General features: G+C 38.3%; 1 protein-coding gene across 1 annotated transcript in view; it reads right to left on the minus strand.

Moving 5' to 3' along the window:
* Positions 1–26,217, minus strand: part of hydin (HYDIN axonemal central pair apparatus protein) — a 71,859-nt gene that overhangs the window by 28,029 nt on the left and 17,613 nt on the right. The window contains exons 8-39 of the mRNA XM_040132204.1: positions 25,563–25,786; positions 25,295–25,362; positions 24,898–25,139; positions 24,643–24,743; positions 23,055–23,190; positions 21,984–22,148; positions 21,691–21,843; positions 18,718–18,956; positions 18,305–18,602; positions 18,034–18,177; positions 17,737–17,880; positions 16,099–16,191; positions 15,470–15,690; positions 12,025–12,082; positions 10,817–11,026; positions 9,122–9,367; positions 8,813–8,987; positions 8,109–8,239; positions 6,421–6,548; positions 5,618–5,754; positions 4,966–5,093; positions 4,724–4,837; positions 4,018–4,098; positions 3,689–3,838; positions 3,296–3,535; positions 2,322–2,451; positions 2,066–2,209; positions 1,713–1,880; positions 1,404–1,574; positions 879–1,069; positions 618–692; positions 50–233 (exon numbers count right to left, since the gene is read on the minus strand). Of these exons, the coding sequence (XP_039988138.1) occupies positions 50–233; positions 618–692; positions 879–1,069; positions 1,404–1,574; positions 1,713–1,880; positions 2,066–2,209; positions 2,322–2,451; positions 3,296–3,535; positions 3,689–3,838; positions 4,018–4,098; positions 4,724–4,837; positions 4,966–5,093; positions 5,618–5,754; positions 6,421–6,548; positions 8,109–8,239; positions 8,813–8,987; positions 9,122–9,367; positions 10,817–11,026; positions 12,025–12,082; positions 15,470–15,690; positions 16,099–16,191; positions 17,737–17,880; positions 18,034–18,177; positions 18,305–18,602; positions 18,718–18,956; positions 21,691–21,843; positions 21,984–22,148; positions 23,055–23,190; positions 24,643–24,743; positions 24,898–25,139; positions 25,295–25,362; positions 25,563–25,786 (5,089 nt within the window). The remainder of the gene's footprint in view (positions 1–49; positions 234–617; positions 693–878; positions 1,070–1,403; positions 1,575–1,712; positions 1,881–2,065; positions 2,210–2,321; positions 2,452–3,295; positions 3,536–3,688; positions 3,839–4,017; positions 4,099–4,723; positions 4,838–4,965; positions 5,094–5,617; positions 5,755–6,420; positions 6,549–8,108; positions 8,240–8,812; positions 8,988–9,121; positions 9,368–10,816; positions 11,027–12,024; positions 12,083–15,469; positions 15,691–16,098; positions 16,192–17,736; positions 17,881–18,033; positions 18,178–18,304; positions 18,603–18,717; positions 18,957–21,690; positions 21,844–21,983; positions 22,149–23,054; positions 23,191–24,642; positions 24,744–24,897; positions 25,140–25,294; positions 25,363–25,562; positions 25,787–26,217) is intronic.

Consider the following 26,217-nt stretch of genomic DNA (forward strand, 5'->3'; position numbering starts at 1 on the left):
TTTCGTATACAAATCTGTTTATGTGTGTGAGTGTTGGTGCATTTTTTACCTTCAGCTTCTCTACGTGCTCTCTCCCGTGCCTTCAGGGCAGCATAGGAGTCAGACAAATTGACTACATAGATGTGTTTGCGGTTATTTAGTGCCTTAAGGACAACTTGCAGTGTGCTTGCCGCTGATTGAGTGTACACAGACTCCAGGCCATCAATCACTATGCCACGGTGACAATCGGTCAACTGTTATCACAATGACAGCAACACCGACAGTAATGACAATGACAAGAAAAAGAGCAAACGCGAGAAGACACAAGTGAAACTTATGTGAAATTCAGACTTTTTTAAGGGTTAGACATAATACATATCAGACATCAGAAAGTTTAAAAGTAGAAACAGCTGAAAGCCATTAACATTCCCTCCTGCTGACTGTGCCTTTTTGATGTACACATGCTGGATTTAAATTCTAACTGACTTAGAGTGGGTCTTATGTGCACTAAACAGTTGTTAACTCTGTATTTTGAAACTGTTTTATAATGTGTCACACAACATTCTACTGCAATCAGTCTATACAGTATGTATAGACTGATGCTGACATCTTTCTGAGGAAAAAACAGTGTGTCTTACCTGAAATCTCTCCGCCAGGATATCAGCCAGTAGTTGATCAGGTAAGAGACTGCAGAGTGTGGTCACATCTCCTCCCTGAAACCAAATAACACCAAACGAATTGGTTTATTAAATTTGAATTAAACTACATTCACAATTTTATATACTCCTTTTATACCCAGATTTAGAGAGATTTTACTTGCAAAGATAAGAGACAGTGATTAAACAGCTCTGTGTGAAACTATAACTCAACAGATGACCAGAGGAATTGAGAAAATGTACCAGACGAAGGGCACTGTGAGTGTTTTCAGTCTCCTGAGGATGCTTGGAGCCATTTCTCCTGGAGCAGACCTCACTGAGTTTTGGAAGAACTTGCATGGTATCAAGTGAAGCTGGAGCTGAATTTGGAGCTGGATCTGAGGCTTCAAGATGTGCTACAGGTCCCAGTTCTGTTGTACCTTCAATGGCCTGAGCTGGAAACAGGTAGATGTATTTATTTCACCTTCATTTACCAATTTACATTGAACATTATGCTTTTCTGCAGTAGTGTCCTGCCTTACTATAAAATATTTATAATGCCTAATGCCTTTCAGTCTTTTACTGGTGACCACTGAGCTGTTCCCATGAAGTCTTGGGGATTAAATAGCTTGTTAAATGGGACATCTACAGGATAGGAAAGCATTACTCATCTGTCCATCACAAGCCAATTCTGTAACTTCTAGGCTACTCCAACTCCCAAAAATGAAAAATGATTAAAAAAAAAAAAAAAAAAAAAAATGCACTGTAAGCATAGTATATTATGCTTACCCCCCTCCGCCTCCTTCTCAGTGTACTTGGCAGCAGCACAATCATAGAGTTGTCTTGCCGTCAGGCTAACAGGTGAAGTGCCATGTATCAGCACATCTGTAATCACAGCATCAACACTCAGACATGCTCCCCCATAGTGATGAGCCAGAGCAGCCGCTGTGCTGCTCTTACCTGGAAAAAGTGGAGAAACAGGATATACAGACAATTTTATGCATACATACTAATCATATCCAGCTAACTGACTATAGCAGTTCACGTTTTATTAAGTCTTCATTTTACTTATCTCAATGGAAAATCTATTGTTTTCACCTGTCAGTGGGGCTCCATACACAATAATAGCAATCCCTCTGAGGTTGCATGCAGCCAAACCCTCAGGTGACAAGACAATACACATGTGGCGGGCCATTGCTCTGGAGATAGGGGTCATTTCTAGCTGTCCCAGTCTCCCACTGCTTACCTCTCTGGTCATCCCTGAAACTACGGAAATGAACAAAGAATTTTAGAGAAAGCCATGATTTTAAAGTTCTCTTTGGGGACAATACATTTAAAATTTAAACTGAAGTTAATCTTATGTTAAGTAAATTACAGTGAATTTCACTTTCCTCACGTCAGGCTACTTTCATTAGCATGCTGAGTTCTGCTTCTGAAAGGGTTGTACTCACATAATTCAGCTGGTTTCACAGTGTTAGTGTGTATTTCTTCATCTTTCCTGTCTAGTGGGTGGGCATCATTATGATTTGACCTCTTCTCTTCTTCCTGTGTGTCATCCTTCTCAACTTTTTCTTTATCCAATCCTGCCTTCAGCTCTGGTGCACACAGGTAGATTAGAGTAAAACAGGAATGCACTGATAGAATATGCAGGTATATGCTTTTAATGCTTGTAGATGAACATGAGTGTCTTCGAGTGCCTGAAGCTACCATTGTCTTTCAGCTGGGAGCAATACTCCTTGTAGTAGTCAAGCAGTTCTGTGGGAAGACTTTCTCGAGGGACCCTGGGGGGAAGCAGCACTATGTTGTTCTCATCATAACCTTGCATCAGACGCAGGATCTGCATGCAAGGATGTAAGAGACGGGAGAGAGAAACCAGGAGAGGAAAAAAAACCAAGAGACACAGAGAGAAGAAAATTAAAATGCTGAAAATTAAGAGTTTATAAATACACGAGGGGCCACGTGAGGAGATAAGAAAAGAGGGGAGGCTGGTAAGGAAATTGTGTTACTTTTTAAGGGCAGCTCATCCTTTGTTTTCTCCAAGAGGGAACAAGTGAAATGAAAGATTAGGTAAAATATTGTGGCTAATATATGACCTAAAACTAAAATCTTTTGCAATTATCATTTTACAGTCTCACACCTTAAACATATAAATGATACATACATAAACACATGCAATGAACTCATGGAATTTTGTTAAGATGGGATCCTAAGATTGTATTGTTGCAATGCTTTTAGACCTCCTCTATGGTCATTTCAAAGGATGAATAAAAGGCCAAAACACTGGAAAGATATATTAACACATGATGCAATGTAATTTTTATCATTTACAGGTACAAAATGATACAAAACAAAAGAACAAAAAGGGATATGGTTGTAATATATGGTTTAAACATGGGAATTGATGATGGCATTGTACAAATGCATTTATTTGTCCATGTTTAGATTGGGCAAGATTTCTTGATCTGCACTGATGGCTTTACTCCCCCCTGGTGGATTAATGGTTCATAACATTCTGGTTAATGGGAAGTGTGAGCTTTACAAGAGAAAGACCCTGCAATCCTGCAGTATACTTTTAATGAGAACAGAAAGGTCATCGTAAAACCTTATATACATTTAGGATTACAGATTCCAGTCTTCTTTGTGGTCTTGTTTCTTGCTTTCATCCTTTCAGCCAGAACTACCTTTTCTTCCTCGAGATACTGTGTGTCGAACTCCAGAGAGTAGAACTCAATGGGAAAAGAGCAGGGGTTTCTGACTGTGACCTCAGCTTCAACCTCAGTGCTGAGAGGCAGGCAAGGCACCAGCTCCAGCACTGACGGCAAGAACTCAAGTTGTGGCTCCTCACCCTGACCCTGGGCTTTAATGAACACCTGCTGGGTGCTCTCAGCCACATGGACCACCAGCTGTCTGTTGTAAGCATTCTGCAAAGATATATACAGTAGCTCACTGTCTTTATTTTGTAAAACTGTTTTACACAAGATGTTTCCATCATTTCATAAAAGCAGTAACTCACATAATGTGATGATGCTCTGCTTTGCATTGTGTCGATCTCTGAAATCAGTTAAACTCCTTACCCCCTCAGCAGGGCTGAACTTTATCTGGACATTGACTCGTTCACCAGGGGTCAGCATTCCAGAGGTGGGAATCATCTCAAACACCACTGGAGGTGGTCGCTGCTCCTGCAAGGCTTTTTTCCGCTGGTAAAGTGGCAGTAACTTATCTACCTGAGTGAAAGCAAATAAAGATATACAGTAGGTCTCACCCTGCTGCATTTATGTCTGTATCTGTCTTTATGTATGTATGTGCTTTATGTATGCCATGCTGACATTGATTTTGTTGCGTGGACAAGATTTACAAAATTATTTGAAATTGTTCACTGAAATTTCAATGGCAATTATCGTACCTTTTTGAAAGGCTTCACATCCTCAGTTATGCTCCAGTGGCATGGCACAGACTCATGATTCAACAGCTGTACTGTTTGCATCTGATGGAGAAGGTTATAAAACATAAGATTTATGAGGTTTTTAACAATAGCCTGAGTTCACTCTCATGTCTGCTAAGAATAGGTTTAGTTTCAGTATACATGGCATTATTGCTACTTCAGCATGAAATCATTCATTCTAGTTTTAAACTAAAGTTTTAACCACATTACATATAACAACAACAAAGTTTAAGTTCTTCCAGCATATAAGCTTTGTTAGAAAAGTCCTTCGAAAATAATAAACTTAACCTGTTTTTGAAGTAAACAATCGCAACATGTCACCACAGCAAGGCAGCATACTGGTCTCTCATCATTCACTCATCATCTCATGATCCTCATTAGTGTGCCTTGCACACACTCAGTACTTTTAAGCTATATACAGCATTTGTACTTTCACCTACTTTCCTCTTCTCCTTATACTGCATGTTGATAACAAAAAGTGAAATAAAATGGGCAGTAAAGTAATTTGTTTTGAATTTGTGTAATTATCCAATTTTAGTACAGATTATGTAATTATACAACTGTTCAACACAGCATCTTCATTCAGTCATAGAACACAATAAGAAAACTTTGTAGGGCTACATACTAGTATTTTGTAGCAGTATCCAATTTTACCATACTCTATTACCTGACACATGCCACACTGTACAGTGTCAAACTGCAATATGTCTGTTGAAACAGTGATGGCCGGCATGGTCACCACTGCACACAGCCGCACCGGCACCATTGGGCCACCTGCGACCTGTGAACCCAAAAACAATCATCTTTAGAACAAGGTCACAATGATACTGATTACCAAAAATTTAAATTGAATGAGAAATAATGACAATGTTTGTGCACATGTACATGTCTGTGTATGCCCACATGTACCTGTATTGGCATCACAACACATATGTCCCCCATCTGCAGTTTGGTTCCTTGAGGATCAAACTTAACTGTGAAAGTCTGTGTCATGCCACAGGGCAGGTTTTTCACTCTTTCAAATTCGGCACTGAAACCTTTGAAGGAACAACAACACAATCATAACAATTTTTTTTTTTTTATGCATTGTATTAAAAAAATGAAATGTTGTATAGTGTAGAACAATGAGAAGAATTATAAAATAAAACTGTGAATGCTAGTGAAAATGCACAAGTTAATATCAAAGGAGAAGTACAATACTGAAAATTTACCCACATGGGACTCAATCTATGAGCAACAATATAAATCTGTAAATGAATCTCTTCAGCATAACCAAAAATATAATTTCCTGAAAAGTTGGGCCATTCTATTTCCCAGATTATTTATGTGCATGCTTGTACAAATACAAATGACACTAGCTAAATGTTTGTTTATATATTTGTAGTTCCTGTGTATTTGCGTCCCATAAGGCACAATCACTTCTGATTTATAAATACCTGGGGCATCATTACACAAGTTTCTGCATAATTGTCATACAGTAATCCTGAGATATCACATTTAATAAGAGACAAAGACAAAGAACTAAAAATGCTACATGAACTTAAGTAATTTATTGTGTTACCTGTGCCACTAAGAGGTTTGCGATTTGCAAGGAAGGACACAGGTACTGATCCAATATTGGTGACATTTACAGTATGACTGAGGACTTTGCCAGGAATTACATAACCAAAATCCAGAATGTACTCTGGGAGCAGGAACCTGGGGGATTGGAAAGAGGTAGGGGTGGGGAGATAAATAAGACCTCAATAACAAGCAACATCCACTTCACACGTAAGTTTGTTAACTGAAACAAGGCTTGGCAGTACTTCAGTATTATCATTTGCTGAGATTCAATATAATTGTTTCAAGTTGTTAAGATGACATTGTCCTAGCATTTTACAAAACAATGTAATTGAAATTTATAGTTTCAGGCTAATCATGATTTAAAACTAATCAAAATATTACAGTTTTGCTTTTACATGTGTGAAGTGTTATTTTTATTTATTTCAGATACACAGTTCCTTGAACATCAACCTGACTATTTTACTATATACAGTATGTCAGAATTTGTAGTATACATCTGTGGAACAATTGATCACAATATGCTACGAGAGAAAACAGCTACTGCACACCATGACATCCACCAATTTGCCAGTGACACAGAACAAAAATATACCCCGCCAGATATTAACCAAGCCACTTTGAATTCCACAACACAATTTCACACAGTTCTTACTTCAGTCAAATGACTGGGCCATCTGTTAAACCAAAATGTGTGTGTGTGTGTGTGTGTGTGTGTGTGTGTGTGTGTGTGTGTGTGTGTGTGTGTGTGTGTGTGTGTGTGTGTGTGTGTGTGTGTGTTTGTGTGTGTGTGTTTATACATACTTGCTAAGTTTGTACCACTTTCTGAAGGAACCTTCTGTGTCGCTGTGCTCCAGCAAGCTACCAGTCACAGCAAGAGCATTCTCTTTGACCAATGCTCTCTCAATCTCCATGTGAAGCAGCTCTTCATACTAGAGGCAGCATGCCAAAAAGGGAAAAGAGAAAGGGAGAGGGAGACAGAAGAAGGGCTAAATAAACACTCAAAAGTTGGATACTGGTCTTGTAAAGCAGAACTGGCTGCTTGAAAAAAGTCCATGACCTTGGAAGATCTCATAATCCAGGTATTTGTGGTAGAGATCTTTGAGGTTTGCAGATTCAGAATGATCCATTGCCCACATCAATAATTTTGACAACCACTGGTGCAGTTAAGACGGGAAAATTACACGAAAGGTTTTGATATCTTTAACAACAAATGAACAATCAGAATGATAACTGAATAGGCATATAAATACAGCATATATACCCATTAGTCAGAAAAACAGCTGAAGATATCCCAGTTCTGTCTGGTCAAAACTGCCTTCGGAATATTTTTAACCTTTTTTATTGATATCCTAAAAGAGGAATTTTCACTACAATTAATTAAACCTACAGATACCTCAATCTTTTACTTTGTTATACAGTATATATCAACTGTTACAACTATTGGTAAGTCATATTTGAGCTTTAGATATCATAAATGTTAGTTAAGATATCTTGTAGGGAATTAAAGTGTTCAAATGATGCACATAGGACCTTTACTTGGAGACACCGTGCACCTTAGCAGCAGGGTAACTTTATTCTACTGGTCCATTCCAGAAGATGGATCCCTCTTCTTTGTTCCCCCATTTAAAAGTCAGTTTTTTTGTTAGTTTTTTTTTTTTTTGGGGGGGGGGGGGTCCTTTCTGTTCTGAGGGTTGATTTATACATTGTATGCTGTTGTATGAAGATTGTAAAGCCCTTTGTCGCAAAAATTGTAATTTCGAGCTATGTAGAGTAAATAAATTTGACGAAATGTAAATTTGAGATATCTTAATGTTTTGACAAGTAAAAAATGAATTGCCGATATCTTATGTATCATTATAGATTTTTTCTCTAATAAAAATACTATTGGAGATATATTTAATATATTGTTCTAGTCAAATTGTAACCGCAGATGTCTTGAATTATCATTTTGACTGTTCACAGTGTAATTATGACTTGAGATTTGTGAATGTTATAATGGATACTCAAACAAAACCTTTTATAAACCAGTTTGCCATTCTTTTCCCTTAAAATGTGCAGCATACTATATATGCTGACCACATTAGCTCAAATAATTTATATTTTATAATTTATATTCATATACTGTACTATATATACAGAAAAATCTTTTAATGAAGATGAAAAACATGAAAAACTATAATAAACAACAGTTTAGTACTAAGATGCTGTTTAGAACAAACTTTATATTGTGTTATTGACATTATTGTTAAATCCGTGAAAATCACTTATTTTCCTTGTAAGTACTTGAATGAAAAAATCTGTAGTTTTCACTACAAATACTTATTAGTAACCTGCATGGCCACAATATTAATTCAAAAACTCAATATTTTATAAGAACATGCTTACAAATCAAAATTTAAGATGAATTTTCTTGATCTTAAAAAACAAGATTTTGGAAAATACAGGGTTTTCACTGCATTACATCAGTGTTGTTTATTTTAGTCACTGACTGTGAGTGTGCAGCTGACTTCTGTTGTTGGTCCTCCACCAGAAGCAATTCCATTCATAAGCTCCTCTTTGACTCCATTTGCCTCCAAAGCTGTTCTGGCCTGCTGCACCACATCACTGTAGCACTCCCCGGCTGTATGGAATCATAGTGTCACACCAGATCCGACATAAAAATATTGAGAGTTTGTGTCTCAGTATTTGTTAGCATGGAGATGTGATTATGAGTTAGACCTGCCCATCAATTTGGGCTCAGTGGATTCTAATATAAAAGGTGTAAGAAAGCAAAACATTGAACTATGAACAGCTCTGTTCTGTAGCTGGCTCTGTTCTCTCACAATTTCCTTATGGGGTTCAATAAACTATTACATTGCATGGAAAGCACATTCTGTTTAATGCTATGAGTTTGACAAATTTTTTCATTCCAGTGCATGGTGAAAAATTCTTGACATTGTTCACATTGTTCAACATGAAATCATAATTTGCATTTGGGCGACAGTAAGAATATACAGTTTAGTACTTTGTAGGCTGTTGCAGTTACACTTTGTGATTTTGGTTAAAAGAGAAGCATAGTAATAGAATAAAAACTTAATTCAATAAAAACTTAATAAAAATAAAACTTGCATATTTCCTTGTAAATTTTCATAATTTGGCTTGTTGAGTAAGTATGCAATCATATCTGTGTGTATGAGTGCATGTCTATACATACACAGGTTTCGTGGCAAGTTCAGGTTGATCCTTGGGAACACTCCCTCTCCAGTCACAGTGATGTCCTGAGGTTGTAGGAAAGCCACCTGCAGCTGAAGCTTCTTCTCAAATACCTCAGGGGTACCGGGGAGGTAGAGCACACGTAGACATTGCTCCGCACCGGCATCAACGTAACCCTGACACACACACACACACACACACACACACACACACGCACACACACACACACACACACACATTAACAGGTAAAAACCCACCATACATAATAAATGAACCCTCCATATCTGAAATTGGTCAAAGATAATCTCACCAAAGTGGGGATGACAAGGGGCTGGCCAGGTCTGACCTTCTGCCCCTCCGCATGTTGCCCATTGTCTTTTTGCTGCCTTGCATCTGGCTGCTGTTCTTCCTCTTCCAGGGCCTTCCTCTGTCCCCCTGCCTCCTCATCGGTCTCATCCTCCTCCTCTTCTTTTTGAGGGTGTATGATGCTGAATTGGAAGCCCACCTTGCCAGTATTCCTTAAGGTTCCCGTAGCTTCCCCTACATGATCAAAAGGCTGGAAGAAAAAGAGGGAGACTGAGAGGTGCGAGGCAACACTGTTCACTGTTGCTTTTTAAATTGTCAGTACCCTTATACTCATCGAAGATAATGTTAATTAGTTTGGCAAACAGAGAGTTTTGGAAAAACTACTCCACCCAGTGTTTTAGGTGTAGTGTGTGCCTTGTAATGTTGGTACTGTAAACAATCAGTTTACATACATATATGATGTTTGCCTCCTTTTACACCTTACGGTTTATGGTAATAACCTTATCAAGACAATAAGGTGGCAGTAGTTGATCTGAGCACAAACAAACTTATTTGAGAGTTAAAAGTGAGAAAGTAAGAGACAGACAGCGATAGGTAGAGATAGCAAAGAAAAGTGATACAAAAATGTTGCTCAAACTCCTGAACAGTTCAAAATTGGCCACTTGTGCATCTAAAAGGGGGGTTGTTTCAGGACTTTGTAACTATTAGGCAAAAATCTAATCTTGGTATAAAAGAGAACAACGCAGAGAGCAATAGAAGGAGAAAGCCAGAGAAAAAAGCAAGAGAGAATAATGCTGAACAGACAGGAAGTTCAGAGAAATGTTCTGCTGAATCGCTCATTTCAATTTAATCAAAATCAATATGTCCTTGTTTTTAATATCAATGATAACTGGTCTAGATTGCTTTCATATCGCACTTAAAGAGGGAGTTGAAGTGAAAAAACCCAATCTGTGAAAAACTACACATTGACATTAAAAATTTTAATATGATTCCTCTCACCAGTCTTTTCAGTGTGAAAATGCATGTAAAACAACATTTGATGCCACTCTCAGTCGTAGATATTATGTCTTTAAATAATGTGTATCTTAATAACGTGCAAGCACTTATCCTAAAATTTGCCCCTCAGCATTAGATTCTGTGATAATAGAAAAAAGTGTAATGGGGAATAGTAAAATTTGGTTTGTTAGTCAAAACACTAACAGTGAACAAAAGCAAATTATCAGCAAACAAACTAAACAAATGCAGCAAACACATTATCAACCACAGTCACAAACAAATCTGTCACACTCTCCTCCCCATTTTGAAAATGGCAGAATGCATCATTCCTCCAAATTTGGCAAAAATCTAATTAGTTTTGTCAAGAAATATCATGTGTCACACATGGGTGAGCAAACAGATGGCAAAGGAAGAACAAGGACGAGAAAAGCAGGATAACAAGACATCTAGGAGGCAAATTGACACAAAATAATGGAGAGAATTTTAAAATATAGCAAAGGAGTTTTGCCCTGACAGCCAACCAAGCAGCAGTAAATTCTGCCTCTTTTGCCATTAACAGCACTCTCTAACTCCAGTCATGGCCCTTGTCCTAGCCTCAAAAATCTGTACACACTTAAATGAAACATAACTATTTGACTGGTAGAGCTTGTTGGGATAAAGAACTGAGAATTAAACTCAGAGTAAAGGAGCCTTGTATACGTACCTGCAGACCAAAGTTGACATGGGTGAAGTCAAGGCTGTAGCTGATTACTGATGCTTCTCCTCTGAGTTTGATTTCATATATAGGCCCCTCCTCTACAAGGCACTGAGCTACCACCTCCCTGCTGATGTGTTCATGGCCGTAGAAAGAGAATGTGACTAGCTGCTTGTCCCCAGGTTGCAAATGACCATACATCGGCAAGACATCAAATACCTGCAGACATAAAAAGAGAACCGTTATAACTTACAGGATTAATTCTAATTTTTTACTGATTCTTCGGATGTGCCGCTGTCATATTCCCATTAAAGTAATGGTTGGACATTTTGGGACATGTGCTTATTTGCCCGTGTGTCATAAGTTAGATGAGAAGGTTAATACTACTCTCATATCCTTAAGTACATAGATTAAAGTGTTAAAATGACAAACTGTGGTTTTACAGAGGATAAATTGCTGGACTACTTCCTGGATTTCCTGGCCAAGTCTTGATGTCACTATGAGATTGCCAAGAAATTGTTCCAGCATTCAACCACCCACAACATAAAAGTATAACTTGATGTTTTAACAATTTGGATTTTGCACAGCATAAAAAAACAGGGTATAACATGTTAATTCGTAAAATATAGAGGTTCAGGTAGGCAGATTTTTTTCTTTTGTGGACAGATTTTGCCCTGCTTCCAGTCTTTATGCTAAATTAAGCTAACTATACCCAGGGTCCAGCTTCATATTTAATTGACAGATATGTAACTGGTATTCATCTTCTCATCTAAATCTTGGCAAGAAAGCAGATTTCCTTTGATTGATTAATCAATAAAGAAAATAATCATAGTTGCAGCCCTAATTGAATTACATATACAAAGATTTGCACTAAGTGTTCTAGGATCACTTTAGTAAGGGAAACATCATAAATATTATAAGTTATAAACCAGGGAACTTTTGAAAGATTCTCAGCACTCTATTACATCAATGCATGAAAAAGTAGAAAGATATTTTGCACACTGAAAGCAAAGAAGGGAATCACCACACTGAGGTTTATAATGAAAAAATGTGTGTATGTGAATGGGTGTGGCATGTGCATGTGTCTCTAACTGCATGCAGCACACAGACAGGGAATAACTTGCCCATTAACTGCTGGTACTTGCTCACTCCATCCCCTGACAAAGTGGAAATCTCAGGGAAACCTCTATCTCTTCCCATTTGAAGCATTTGCCTACCTCTTCAAGACGTACAGGGCACTGTGTGCCGTTCTGTTCATATGCACCAAGCCTGGGGCTAAGAGGAACTGGAAAGGCAGGAGAAGGTGTTCTTGAGGAATGCCTCCCTTCTTCATTTTTATTTTCCAGATTTTTCTCTTCCTCTTCCTCTTGCATCTCTGTCTCTCTATGACGGTGAAAGAATAATGAAACATCACTGACGTTAAATAATTATTTTCCTAACAATGAAAGCAAAACTGTATAATGAGACATGCAGTACTGCAGATCGAACATTGGAAAAATCCTAACAATAAGAAGAGGCTGTGCTCTAGTTTCTTGAAAATAGTCAAATGAAAGCCTCAAATGGCCATGAGATATCTATATAGAAAATGCAACCCAGAGTAAGTTATATTACAATCTATTGAATATCCAATATGTCATTAACACATATTGTAAAACCCAAGTGAAGAAGAAGATTTTTAGCACCCACACCACAAAGAACTCTGACTCTCATTTTCTCTCTCTATTCTACTCTCTCCTTCCCTGTGGGATCAGACTGGGTGCATCCATCAAGTTAATTAAACAGAGTGTTCTATAATTAAGAGGAATTTTAATAAGCAAGCAGCAGGAAACAGGTCAGGATAGATTGCAGTGAAGTGCTGAATAAACCTGAAGAGAATGAAAGAGATTTAGTAAGTGAAGCCATCTCAAAGCTGAACTGGACAAGTTCTATATTAAATCACTAAACACTGGCTAGGTTATTACCATAGGGTGTCGGTGTGTGTGTGTGTGTGTGTGTGTGTGTGTGTGTGTGTGTGTGTGTGTGTGTGTGTGTGTGTGTGTGTGTGTGTGTGTGTGTGTGTGTGTGTGTGTGTGTGTGTGTGTGTGTGTGTGTGTGTGTGTGTAAAAGAGCTTCAGGTTGTGCATATAAGGCAACATTCAAGTGTATACACATGCTTGTCAAAATGGCCAAGAATGCCACGGTACTGGTGTGTCAGCTTATGAATGCAACCAGCAGGGGGCACTGTTGTATGGTCAATCAATGATGAATGGTGTTTTAAGGGACAGGCTTGCCTGAAGTCTGGCTTTGGGAATCACAAATGAGCAAGGAAAATCTTGGTTGACTGAAATCAATCCTACTCTTCAGCCAATCGTTTGTTCGTGAGGAAAAAGAAATCTACATAATATCTCTAGATTAACTAAATCGGCATCAGTGCACTGAATGCCTTATTAGGCTAAATGAATTATAAATAAATATAAAAAGCTAGAATTAGCAGAATATTAAATCATTTTAACCTAATTATTTTATACTCACATGATAACAACAGACTCAGAGCCGACCTGCGTGCACCCGCCAATATTCGTATTCATTCATATATCAACTGGTGATCCCAGCACAAGAACTATTGAGGAATTTAAGCTCAAAGCCCTAAGCATTAAACATGAAAGTTGATGGAGTATCCTAACACAGACAAGTTAGCCTACCATTTTTAGATGATATTCCATGTTGGTTGTTGAGCTGTGATATGCAAACTGTTGTTTGCAAAGCTTACACTCTGGAGCCAACTTTTGTAAACGTTAAATAAGTCCGACCTCGCGGTCTCAATTAGATTGGGTGAGTTCAAAGTTGTGGAAGGGGGGAACACATGACCCTGGAAAGTTACTCAAGAATCTTTATTTCGTAATTGCTTCAGTATCTCTGTACGTCTTGATTTAAACTCAACATCCTCAAAAGCACGTGGTAGTTTTAGTTGTAAGTGATCAGTCAGTCATTCAGTTGTCCGGTAATATAGCCCATCATGCATACAAGTACCTACAGTGCAAATAAAAAAGGTGGAATGAGCATAAGCTTTCTAGTTTAATTCTTGCTGACAGAGTCCTAAAAATTGAGAAGTTGCAATATTTAAATGTATTGTACTGCCTCTGTCTATCATTGGGATAGATGGACTCAAAAGAGTTAGCTCTATTGAAAATTCCCTCTCCAAGGGCTGTGGTGTAATTACTGATAGGGATGTAATTAGCTGAACATGGCTAGATAGTGCAGGTTTTGAAAGAGGGACTTTAGAGAGAGTGTGTGCGCAGAGTGAGGTCTCCACTCCATTTAATTAGCAAGATGGCTTATGAGACAGATTGTTAAGAGAGGTCACAATCTAAGAGGGAAAGGGTGAAGAAAGAAGAGAAGAGAAGGTTGATAAGGATTAGGTAAAGAGCAGAATCACAGGCAGAAGAAGCAGTGGAGCCGGAGGAGACAGAGAAGGAAAATGAAAAAAAACAGATAAATACGCAATGTAAAAACCCCGAGATGAGTACAAGGAGACGGGCAAAACGGAATAACACCAATAGAGGAAAGAGGGGGAAGGGAAATAGACAGTGGAGGGTGATAAATCTTGTAGAGTTATACGTTAGTTAGTAGGCGTTAGTTGGTTCAAGGCCATGGCGAGACAGACTACTACAATATTCACAGTCCATTGCAAGGGAGGGGAGCTAAAGAAAAAGCTTGAGAGAGGCATGTTGCAACATTTGTAAAGTTCAAAATCAGTAGATTTGTCTTCCACAGAGAATTTATAATGGATTTGGCTTTCAACTCAGAGGGTTTAATGTAAAGCTAAAGCACTAACTTATTCCAGATGACAGTTTTAATATATGGCTGAGATCCATTCTTTTCTTGTCCCTGAATTTTGTCTATTCAGGATCTTACTTTTCATAATATTTTTGTTCTATAGCATAACAAAACAAGCCATGACACATGAATCATGGTATTCCAGCAGGTCTAACACAAACCTTAATTTGTGATCAAATGTTGTAATACATCTTTGTCCGATTCTCTCACCCTGACTTGGTTATCTTTAACCTCATACTTAACATTCTATAATTGAGAGAGTGGAAGATTTTCTGTTAACAAATGGCTATGTAGCTTTGCTAGAAGTTTCATAATGTTTTATCACGTCATGTATCTGGACAGTCATCTCCAGGAATAAAAATACACTCTCCAGGTACATCACTTTTTTTCTGTAAGAAGAAATTACTTTATCCTGTGTCTTTGAGGCTTTTTAGTTACACAAATTTCTTAACCTTTTCTGACTGCTGTTGCTTGATGAAATATTTACAAATATCAAATAAATATTAACAAATATTACCCCTACTTGCTAAGTCATTACGTAGAGTATATACATACTACTAATGGGTTTGTTGCATGTAAATATCCTCTGAAATCACTTTCATATTCAGCTCAATCCATTGTCTTGACGAGGCACTCAATTTGAATGACCTCCTCCTACAATGATGCTGTTTGGAACTGCATTACCTTCACTTCCTTAGCCTCTCTATATTCTGTCCAGTTGACAGATATTAAACATATTAAACTTTCAGCTTTTCAGATGAAAGTACAGGTGTGGGGTTTACTGTAAACAAAAGTATAAATCTTAACTGATATAACAGTGTGTGGACCTTTTCAGTGTAAATATACCTGATGGTACAGTGTTTCTGGTCTTCCAGGAAAGCCCAGCGGTAGGACACAGGCAGCGGGGAGCAGTTGGTGATTGTGATTACTCTATGAGTTTCTGTGCAGTTGAGCACACAGCCAAAATCCACTGTGGTGGAGGAGAAATGGAGGTTGGGAAAGTGGACCTCAGCATGCAGCTCCACCATGTCTTGTTGTGGATGTCCCTGGTAGTGGAACTCAAGGAACTGGAAAAAAAACATCACGGGAGGAAATGGTTTCAAGGGTTTCCAATCTTTTTGCACTTTAAATTAAATAATGCTTACTCATGACCACTAATCAAAGGTTATGACCAGTGAACAATGATCATTCTCAGATCACTCCTATTATTATTACATTTGGTGGATCTTTAGAGGCCTGCAGAAGTGAAAATTAAAAAAAGCTATAATTAGAGAATTTTTTTTAACAGATTTTTTTTTCTTTTTTATCCCTTTAAATGTCTAGTGAATACAATGGGAGTCCTAAAACCCAGGTTGGGAACCACTGCCATATGCACTAAGATACAATATGGTGTGCTCAGAAAGACACAATACAGTCCCAGATGAAAAAGCAAAGCATTACATTAGAAAATTTGCAAAAAATCACATCACTCTTACCTCATCCACAACTCGTGACACCCGATCTTGACAGTAAACTGGATGAAAGCATATCCAAAACTCAGCCTGCCTCCCATTACCTAAAACAATGGACTACAAAAAGACAATACACTAGTTAAAATATGTAACGTAAAGGTACTGAAGGAGTGACACCATCTCTGCAATATTTAGAATCATAGACTTAGTAGGTAAACTAATCAACAGAATATAAGACTGGTTCTTCAAATTTTTTATTTTAAAAATCATTAAATCATGTTTTTATCTGATGACTCCTGAAGTGTAAGTTCACAACCCGTTTTAAAACCTTCCCACAGTTTAATGAGACGTTTATTGTAATCCTGCCATGGGACCCAGGCTTATTAAAAAATATCCTGCCACTCTTTAGCTTCATTCAGAGACCTGCCAGGGGCTTGAAAGCCATTATAATGTGGATTCCAATCCTGCATTTTAATCAACTCACAGAATGGAAGCTAGAGCTATGATGAAATGAAAACATGTGCATTATGGGAATATATGACCTAAACTTCTATCATGGCTAACTCAGAGTAAGTTTAAAGATAATAATCTAGTGGAGTGCAAATCATCAAAATGTTTTGTACAGAAAATGGCTCAATTATATGATGAAAACTATGATGAATGTATTAAGCGAAGCTTCTAATGTGTGCATACATTTTGCCCACTACAGAGAAGATGGACAATAATACAGAACTCAGCATAACTTGGTATTAGTTAATAAAACACCAACAGTTCTAAGGTGCCCTTACTTTTGGATGTTATGAGTAATATTACTGTTGATTATCTTGATACCACCTTAATTATATATATAAATATATATATATATATATATATATATATATATATATATATATATATATATAGAGAGAGAGAGAGAGAGAGAGAGAGAGAGAGAGAAAGACACACACACACACACACACACACACACACACACACACAAAGAGATACATTCACAAGCTCAATATACATTTAAAGTTGTTTCAATGCACAATCTAAGTTTAGGACAGTACTTGCTTAACTTTAGTATATGGTCACATTTTTATTACACCCAACAATTCAGTCCTACACTCAGTCCTACACTGACTTTCCAAAAAGCCTAATTTCCTGCATTTACTCTATCACTTGCAAGATAGGACAGTAATCGGGTATATTTACTGATAAATCAATAATTAGTTCCAATTTTAAATAATTGTTAGTGCACTTGAATATTAACATTTTATGTAACTTTACACTGTGCTTACCTGCATTTCAGATGAAAATGTGCTTTTCTCTCCACCACTACCACTACAGGTACAGCTACAACAGGGATCAATCATTTAAACTATGAAAGTTTTTTTTTGTCTGTTTTGAGGGTAACCGTTTTTTAAAATTAAAATCTGTGATCCAAATGTAAACAAATGGTGGCCCCACTAAAATTCATCAAAACCTAAATAGGAAACTGATAACCATCTTAAATTTATTGGTGGTTCTTTTAATATGAGGACTAATACTAGATAACAATTTAAGCAAAATCTGTGTGACAATTAAATCTTTAGGTTTCTTCCTGCTGGAAATTGAAAAGAAAAATACAGAAAAAAACAAGAAAGAAGAGTTAACTAAAAAGGACAAGTACAGCATGTGTACCTTAGTGGTAGCAGAGCTATGTGCTCCTGGGGCCTCACACAGAGAGAATGGCTCTACAAGAGAGAGCTTCATAGATAGAGACAGAGATGACACATTCTTCAAGATCAGTTTCTCATATAGGGGCATTAGACTCTTTCCTGGGACCTGTAAGACATATACACACAGTGCTTCTGCATTTAATCCAGGAACAGGAATCTTATGGCACTATATACAGTACTCCAGTATATATTATAATATATCATATGTATTAAATAAAAATATCCTGGAGTGAGCACTGTTCATTATCCTTTAACCAACCATCTCTATGTAGAAGTTCAGCTGCTTGGAGGAAATGCTGAGTACAGGAGCAATAAAACGGCAGGTAACATCTACAGACATGATGAGCTCATAACAGCTCTGGTGACCCACAATGCCATGGCACACCAGACGCTCCCGTACAACCTGAAAAGACAATAACATAGGTACTGCTACTGTAGATGTACTGCAACATAAATCTAATTTAATGGACAAAAACTGAAAGCGTTCATGAAATTTTGTTACTTTTGGGGCTTCAATCGAACTGTCTCACCTTGGAGGAGTCTGAAGATCCTGTAAGCACCATGTCAACAGAGCAGCCTGGGAAAAGCTCCACTCGAGAAGGGCTGAGGCTGAACACTGGCTTCTCTCGGCTAAAGGAAAGTAAAGATCCATGGCTTAGAACATCTTTCTTCCTGGGATCGGATATGGAGGGCAGGAAGGTTCGGCCAGACAAGTTGTCTTCCTTGCGGGTTTTTGTATAGGGCAGGAAGCCATCAATCCCCCAATACAACCGGTGTATCCTTTGGCCATTGTTGGTCAGCTTGAAGTGGTACTGGCATGACCCATGGCTTACAGGGCATACATAGAACAGCAAGGATGAACACTAAATTTTCAGTTCTAAATCACCATTTCATTGATATTAAGTCAAAATTTGATTCATGAGTGTTACATCTTTTATTCTACCTGAAGTGTGTTCCTAAGTCAAGGCTTGGGGTAAAAGGCCTGTCACTGACAATTGTGGTGCCAGTGCCTGTGGCAGACAGAGGGACCATGTGTGTTTGACTCTCCTGGATGGACACTTCCAGCCTGTCCTGGAAGCCGATCGTGTCCTTCAGGTGTGCTACTACCTGAAGCTCCAACTGGCTCTCTGGTGGCACTTCCCCCTCACTAGGCTCAACACGCCAAAAGGACCTTCCTTGGCTCTGAGGAAACGAAAACAGACGTTTTTTGCTACTGTGGGATCTCTGCCTTTGGATCTGGGTGGAAACAGCTGAATAGTAACACCAAAAGCAGCTACTTCCATGACTGAAATATGATGCATGAAAATATCTCCCTTGTGGGGGCAGTTTCACTGTCCTCCACAAGCCATTGAGATCTATGCTATGGATAGACCTTGAAAGATAGATGTGCATATCATATAGCTGCATAATCGCATAAACATGTCAGTGCAGTACGAGATCCTAAAGGCAGGAGTAGAGCAGTGGCTCCCTGCCAGACATAGGATAGAATATCTTCCCACTATGAGTAGGATAATAGATAGAGTATCATATACAGATGTACAGTATTAAATAAGAAGTTAAGATGAGTGTAACCTATCTTGAAATATGTTTTAAAATATACAAAAGCCATAACACACTAACAGTTTAAAAATGTTATTTGTCTCACATCTACACTCTGTGACGTTAGCATAAAAAAGGACTGCTGCAAGAACCCAATACTTTACAGCTCTGTGGATTGTTCGACTGCATTTATTTGAATTAAGTCCAGTGTAATGAAAAAACAGATGTAAATCTAATGTTCATCTACAGGCTTTCAACAAAGCAGATAGCCCTTCACTGTACTGTGTGTACTGCATATATATCTGACCAAGCAGTCGAGATCACAATCAATGTTCTATATAGCATCTCGTTGTTGATTGATGGCTGGATCATAAACTTTTAATTGGGATTTTGACGATGAACTTCTTACAGATGCTTTAAAGTTTGGGCTCTTTAACGGCCTAGAGGACAACACAGTAGATTGTCGGTCAATGGGAAAACGTCTTCACTCAAATACTACAATTGGCATTTGTGTTGCTTTACTGAAGTACAGACTGCACTAAAAATAATAAAAAATATTGGACAAATTAAATATAAAGACTTTGTTTTGATGTCTCTGTTTAAAGCCACTTCATTACAGAAAAGCCTGTGAAAGCAGGACATTTGAAGAAAAAAGCATCACACAAGCAGGCATCACTTAACCAGCAAGTGACTTTGGGAGTCGAAGGTGACTTTCTCAGCATTTGTATGATTGGGTGAAGGACCCAATGAAAGTGAACTTGGGTTGGGTCGATACCGGGGTGATCACGGTAAAGGGGTGGGCAGCGTCATAAGAGGAGAAAGTGCAGGGGGTCTACTCCCTGGAGAGAAGAGTAGGACGACTGGAATCTCAATAATCACATCAAACTTGCTGCATCCCACAGCTTTATTAGAATTGATTGCATTTGAATGAGTCAGAAGGGTTTAGAATCCAAATCTGTGCTGTACACTATACAACTATCAACAGTATGTCAAACTGCATAAACCCCGCATTGGTGCTGTAATTAGTATTGCAGCGAGTTTTCCTGTCAAATATACAGCACAACAAAATCAATATATTGTAATGTGAATATTACGTGGTTCATGTTTCTGGTTGCCAGCAAAAAAAAAAAATCTGAATTTTACAACTAATCCCTTTTAAAAGTGAGCACAAAAAATGGTGTTCACGTCATGTGTATACTGTTATGCAATTTCTATTTCTAGCACGGTATATCTGTTCATATCTGATGACAGAAAAGAAAGCCAAAAAAAAAAAAAATCAGTTATTTCGTGAGATAAAGGGTTTGCTATGTAAACATCAGTATGTTCATGTCCCGACTGCAGTGCTTGGACACTATTCTTCACATTACATATTCTGGCTGTCAAGATATTTTTGATACTCTATTCAATAATTTAAAAATGCCTAGGGTTGGGTTAAGGATGGAGTTGTGGTTAATTTTGTGTGACTCTCTGCCAGCCTATTGAGCGAGATGTAATGTAATTCCAGGAGAATCTGCATCGATTGATGCTTGAGAGTGCAAGGAGAAACTCCTTCCCTCAACACTGCCTCAGAGGAGAAGACAGGGTCACACAACTGCAGTTACACCGTTGTTGCCTGTGTATGTGAATTTCTGTTCGCACACGGTCGTGTCTCCGCCAGCTTAGGAAGTATTGAGGTATAGCTCCAGTCACAACTATGTTCCCCATGGGTGTCAATGCTGATAAAGCGATGCACAGCAAGAGAAGGGCTTTTAGTTGTCAGTTGTGTGTGGTGTAAGAGAAGGAAACAGTTGAACTGTAGATATTGTATTGTATTGATCAGTTTGTGCATAAAATGTCCCAAACACCACAAACAGCAGGACAATCGTTGAGAATTCCTCAATCATTTTTCCAACTATTTCACCTCACCTATCACCTCACCTATATAGCGCAAATTAGTCCACTCTGAGGAAAATTGCTTACTCTCCAGGTTTTGGACTGAAATTGAATGGGGAATCAATTAGTTCAAGAGCTAACATAGTATTGAACCTATTAACTCATTAATTACATATCCAGTTACACTGAAAATTAGTTAATCACATGAGAAGGGGAAGACAGGCAGAAGGTTCATAAAACAAATCTAGCTGGTGAATGGGTAGATGGCTGGACAGGTATGCATTAAATACACTACTTAAACTAGATGATGTTGCTTTTAGTTCATTACTGTATGCTCCCAGACTCTGCAACATCTTGCTACGAGATCTGAAAAAAATTAAAGTTGCTTTGTTCATCTTAATTTAAATTTTAGTAAGAACTGCTTTTTAGTATGTTCATGCCTGCCTAATACTGCTAGTACAGTATGTGTGTTGAGAGGTGAGCCCTTTTTGGCAATTGTTTGTACCATTCGAGCAGTAAAGTGAGCTGGAATAGGTGACTGGTTTGACAGGCGCAGGGTTCTAGTAATGTCCGTCAGAACTGGGATTCTGCCAAAGTCCAGCTGTGGGCTCCGAACATGAACTATTGGACCCTGCCCAATACATGACAAGACCACCTCCTTGAAGAGAAGAGAACAGAAAAGAGCGGGATTAGAAAACAGAACTTAATAACACTGCCTGTATTCAGACATGCACCCAGTATTAAACCTGCAAAAGAACAGATATTAACACTCAGAAGCACACACACACGTCCACTGACCAGGGGTGGTTGGAGGCTGCCGAACACAGCAATGCGTAGACTGTGATGCAGACTTCCAACGGCCTTGGCCAGCAGGAAAATGGGAAGCTTCTCTGAAGTGTGAGGAGGAATGACTCCTCTGGGTATGGAACTGCCGAAAAGCAGTGATGGTGTCTCCTCATATTCCTGAAAAACGTGACACAGATATAAATTACGTTTTTAGTGCAGACATACAGATCCAACATCTATTGAACATTGATTAAAAACAACTGTCCATTAATGCCATAAAACACAAAATTAGGTAGATAAACCTAAAACTAGACAAGTTATGCTCCATGTATTTATTATGATGACTGATTATGAATATGATTATGGTCATTTGTAATTTACAGTATGTTGAAGTCTCTTGTAGCTCAGTGTTTAGAACTGAAATTGTTTAAATTATTTTCGTTTTGATTTGATCTCAAAAAGGATTAGAAAGGCTTATTAATGTTCAGTAATAAATACTACAATAGTAGCAATAAATTTTAACATATATTAAAGCAATAGTTTGACATATTAGGAAATAAGCTTATTTGCTTTCTTGCCATCACTAAAATTATATTAGCCCACTAACAAACACTTTTTGTCTGGTTTATTTGATCTGTACAAAAACCGAAGTGTAAGTGACTTCCTGAATCCTGAAATTAGAGTGATATTGATCTTTTCATCTAACTCAGCAGGAAAGCAAATAAGTATTTCCCAAAATGTTGGACTATTCCTTTAAGGTGCTATATTTTAGAAATATAACACCTAAACACCTAAATATATTACCTCCTGAGTTGTGGCTCAGGAGGTAATATATTTAGGTCGACCACTAACTGGAAGGTCGGAGGTTCAATCCCTGGCTCCTCCAGTCTGCATATCAGAGTTACCTTGGGCAAGATACTGAACCCCAAATTGCCCATGATGTATTATCGGTGTGTGTGTGTGTGTGTGTGTGTGTGTGTATGTAGAATGCGCAGTATTAATAAAGAGCGCCATAAAGCGCATTGAGCATATACAGTATAAATATAAAGAAATTATTTCAGTTGCCTCAGTGATCTACTTAACCTGGTCAAGCACGCCATAGCAGGCAGGCAGAGTGCTGGGGTTGGTAAGCTGCACTTGCTGTTCATAGGGGTAATTGAGGAAACAACTTCGAAAGTCCAACACTGGAGTCTCCACCACAATCTCAGGAACAAGACACCTATCAGAATTTGGGATGAATGTGATTAGTCGAGTGAACAATTAAACCTTGTTTCACTCGCTAGGTGGCACCAGAAATACTAGTGGGTTAACCTAAACTACGGCAGCCCCACTCTCCCCATGCTAGTCCCTAGATGTTGAAAACAAGCAAGGTTGCAAGTGGGACAGATGATATTCGTAAAACCAGCAGTATTGACAGTATATTGATCTAGAAAATGAAAATTAGGTTTTATCTAGGCTGTTTCAGAATAAACTGGCATATAACCACTCAACCGAAGCGTAACCACATTCAGCACAAGCAATTGGACTTAACCTGCAAGGAAAGAAGGCTGCTGGTGCTAGCACTGCTAACGTTAGTCACAATAGGCAAACCAATATGACATGTAGTGTTTCCCATTAATTATTTAGACTGTGGCAGCCCGGCACTCTAATTTGTCCCACCACAGTTTAATAATGAACTAAAAATATTTTCACACTTCTCATAATAACATAAAAGATCCCTAACGTAATGTTTTGCGCCATTGCTTCATTGAAGAACTGTGCATTGATTCGCTGGTTGATTCCCAGGCCAGTGGACAATCGGGAGTGTCAGGAGCACCCAAAGCAGCCCCACCACCCTTGCTAGTCAAATAGTATAATTTTAATTCCTGTTTAATCGACAGGGAAATTCGTCGTTAGGAACATCCATAATCAACAGAGCGAAAAAAGGGAGAGAGACAGAGACGGCAAGAAACAGAAAGAGGAGAAGAGAAGAAAAAAAAACATCTAAAGCTTATTTATGAATCACAACAGTGATTGCACTACATCATGCCAAAACGGCAGCCTATTAATTAGAATTGCTGCCGTGAGCAAGTCAGATTACCATTGCCCCATTCCAAGAGATGGTGCAGGTGACATTCAAATGTATTATAATGCAAATTAGGTTCTGAATATTAACACATACTGCACTGATTTGTTGACACCTGTATGGAGGTTAAATGGACTGTATTCACAGCTTGTCAAAGCACCAGCAACAGCCAGTACCATGGCAGAGGTTACTGCCAGAAAAAAATTACTTACTTTAGTTTAAAAGAAAGGTTGATCGGGGTTTGTAAAAACTGCTGTTTTATGGCAGCTTGTGACACAACTGTAACACATTTTATATCAAAACACATTTTCATATTTATCATTTTAGAAGAGATGAGATGCGATCTAACTAGGACAAAGGGATGGTGATTCATTTTTATTCATTCATGTTTTATGAATAGAAAAGATCAAACTATTTTATGGCACAAGAGAAAAAATACAGGAAAACTGACCCAAAAATCAGTGTTTATGGCCTTAATGTGCAAATTCAAAGTATTTAGCTGCAACTTTGGAGACACCATAGAACTAACCTCACCTGATGTGCGTTTCAGTATGTACGCACATGAAAGAGTATGTGTGTATGTTCACATTTTTACTTGTGTCTGACCTGGCATTGATAGGGAGAGTCATGATCTCCTCCCCGACACCTTCAACATCCACCACCAGCGCCAGCCTGTATCTCCTAACTGTGTTGGAGCACAGGGTCACCTGTACATATAATACACACACAGTATGAGATCACAAAAGGTTCAAAAGATACAGTGAGCCTTACTGACATCAACACCTTTAAACACAATTTGGGTTAAAAGTTTTTAGCTGGTTGCCATATATTATGCCAGTGTTAATTATAGATTAAATTTACCTTAATGGTAATATCTGACATGGCACGCACAGAGCCCACAGCAGGGCTGACGGTGAACTCCACAGGTCGTGCATGAAGGTCTCTAGCAGCACTCACTTGCCAATTGTTCCTGGACACCTCAGATACCTGTTTGGCACTGGTAACACTAGGAGATCCAAATCCATCTCCTAGGATCCGTAGGGCAAAGGTCATAGGTACCAGGGAGGTGTTGAAGAGTGTACAAATCATTGTTAGTGGGAAACCTGTATGGAGACAAAATGAAAGACAAAGGTAAAACAACGAACAATAAAAGGAAGCTGAAGTGGAAAACATTTTTCTGAATGTTGTGATGCTGGAGTATAATATCCTTTACAGCAACATAAAAATGAATAGGACCAGGAAAAATGTCATAACCCACCAAAGGCTACATCTCCAAAATTGAGCTCTGAAACATTGAAGTGGAATATAGGACCAACAACACAACCCCTGAAAGAGAAGACAAAGGTATGAGCCATGAGAAACTTTGGAAAACAACAGCAAGTTGAAGGATTTTTAAATAAGCACTTCAGTGAAAAGTGACTCTGTATTTTTATAAGTAACACTGCCACAGGTTGAGTTTCTTATATTTGCTAAGATACATCTGAATGTCCCATTACAATCTGAGGTACAACACTTGCTAACTTCACCTGAAGGTCAAGGTAAGTGGTTTAAGCTGTCCTTTGACAGTTAGCAGCAAGTCCTCAGAGAAAGTTCCCAAGATGCGACTGTGGAAGGCGACTTCCACAATCTGGCAGGCTCCGGAGGGAACAACACCTTCCTCAGGGCTGAAAGAGAAACAGCGGCCAAAAGTGGTGTCCGGGCTTGACAGCTTGAAAGGGGCATCAATCAGACCTTTGTTGGACACCAGCACCTGGACCAAAAGAAGGATCCACTCATTCAACACTCAAATCCTGATTTTCTTGAATGAGCCCCCCATCAATCATCCAGTAATAGGCAAAATGTACACCATTTATGTTTTGTGGCATTATCCACTTGAATTCAACTTTAATAGCAAAAAATAACAATGAAAATAGTGCTCTGGGACCCTAATTTTATTTTTCAGAAAACATTTGATGGAAATGTCAGTGCGTCGGTCTGCAGGTCCACAACTTTGGTGTCATTGATGTATCCCAACAACTAAACTAAAGTGTCTGTAGTCTACATGCCTGTAGGCTGTACAGACATTCATGGAACTCTTGCACCAAATTCTAGTTTTTTTTCCCCAATACTTTGATTAATGGCTAAATACCCGGTTGCCAACTTGGTTTTTTTTCTGTTTTATAATTTTTTTTAATGATTTTT

Source organism: Xiphias gladius, chromosome 8 (genome assembly GCF_016859285.1).
Source record: "Xiphias gladius isolate SHS-SW01 ecotype Sanya breed wild chromosome 8, ASM1685928v1, whole genome shotgun sequence".
Lineage (NCBI taxonomy): Eukaryota > Metazoa > Chordata > Actinopteri > Istiophoriformes > Xiphiidae > Xiphias > Xiphias gladius.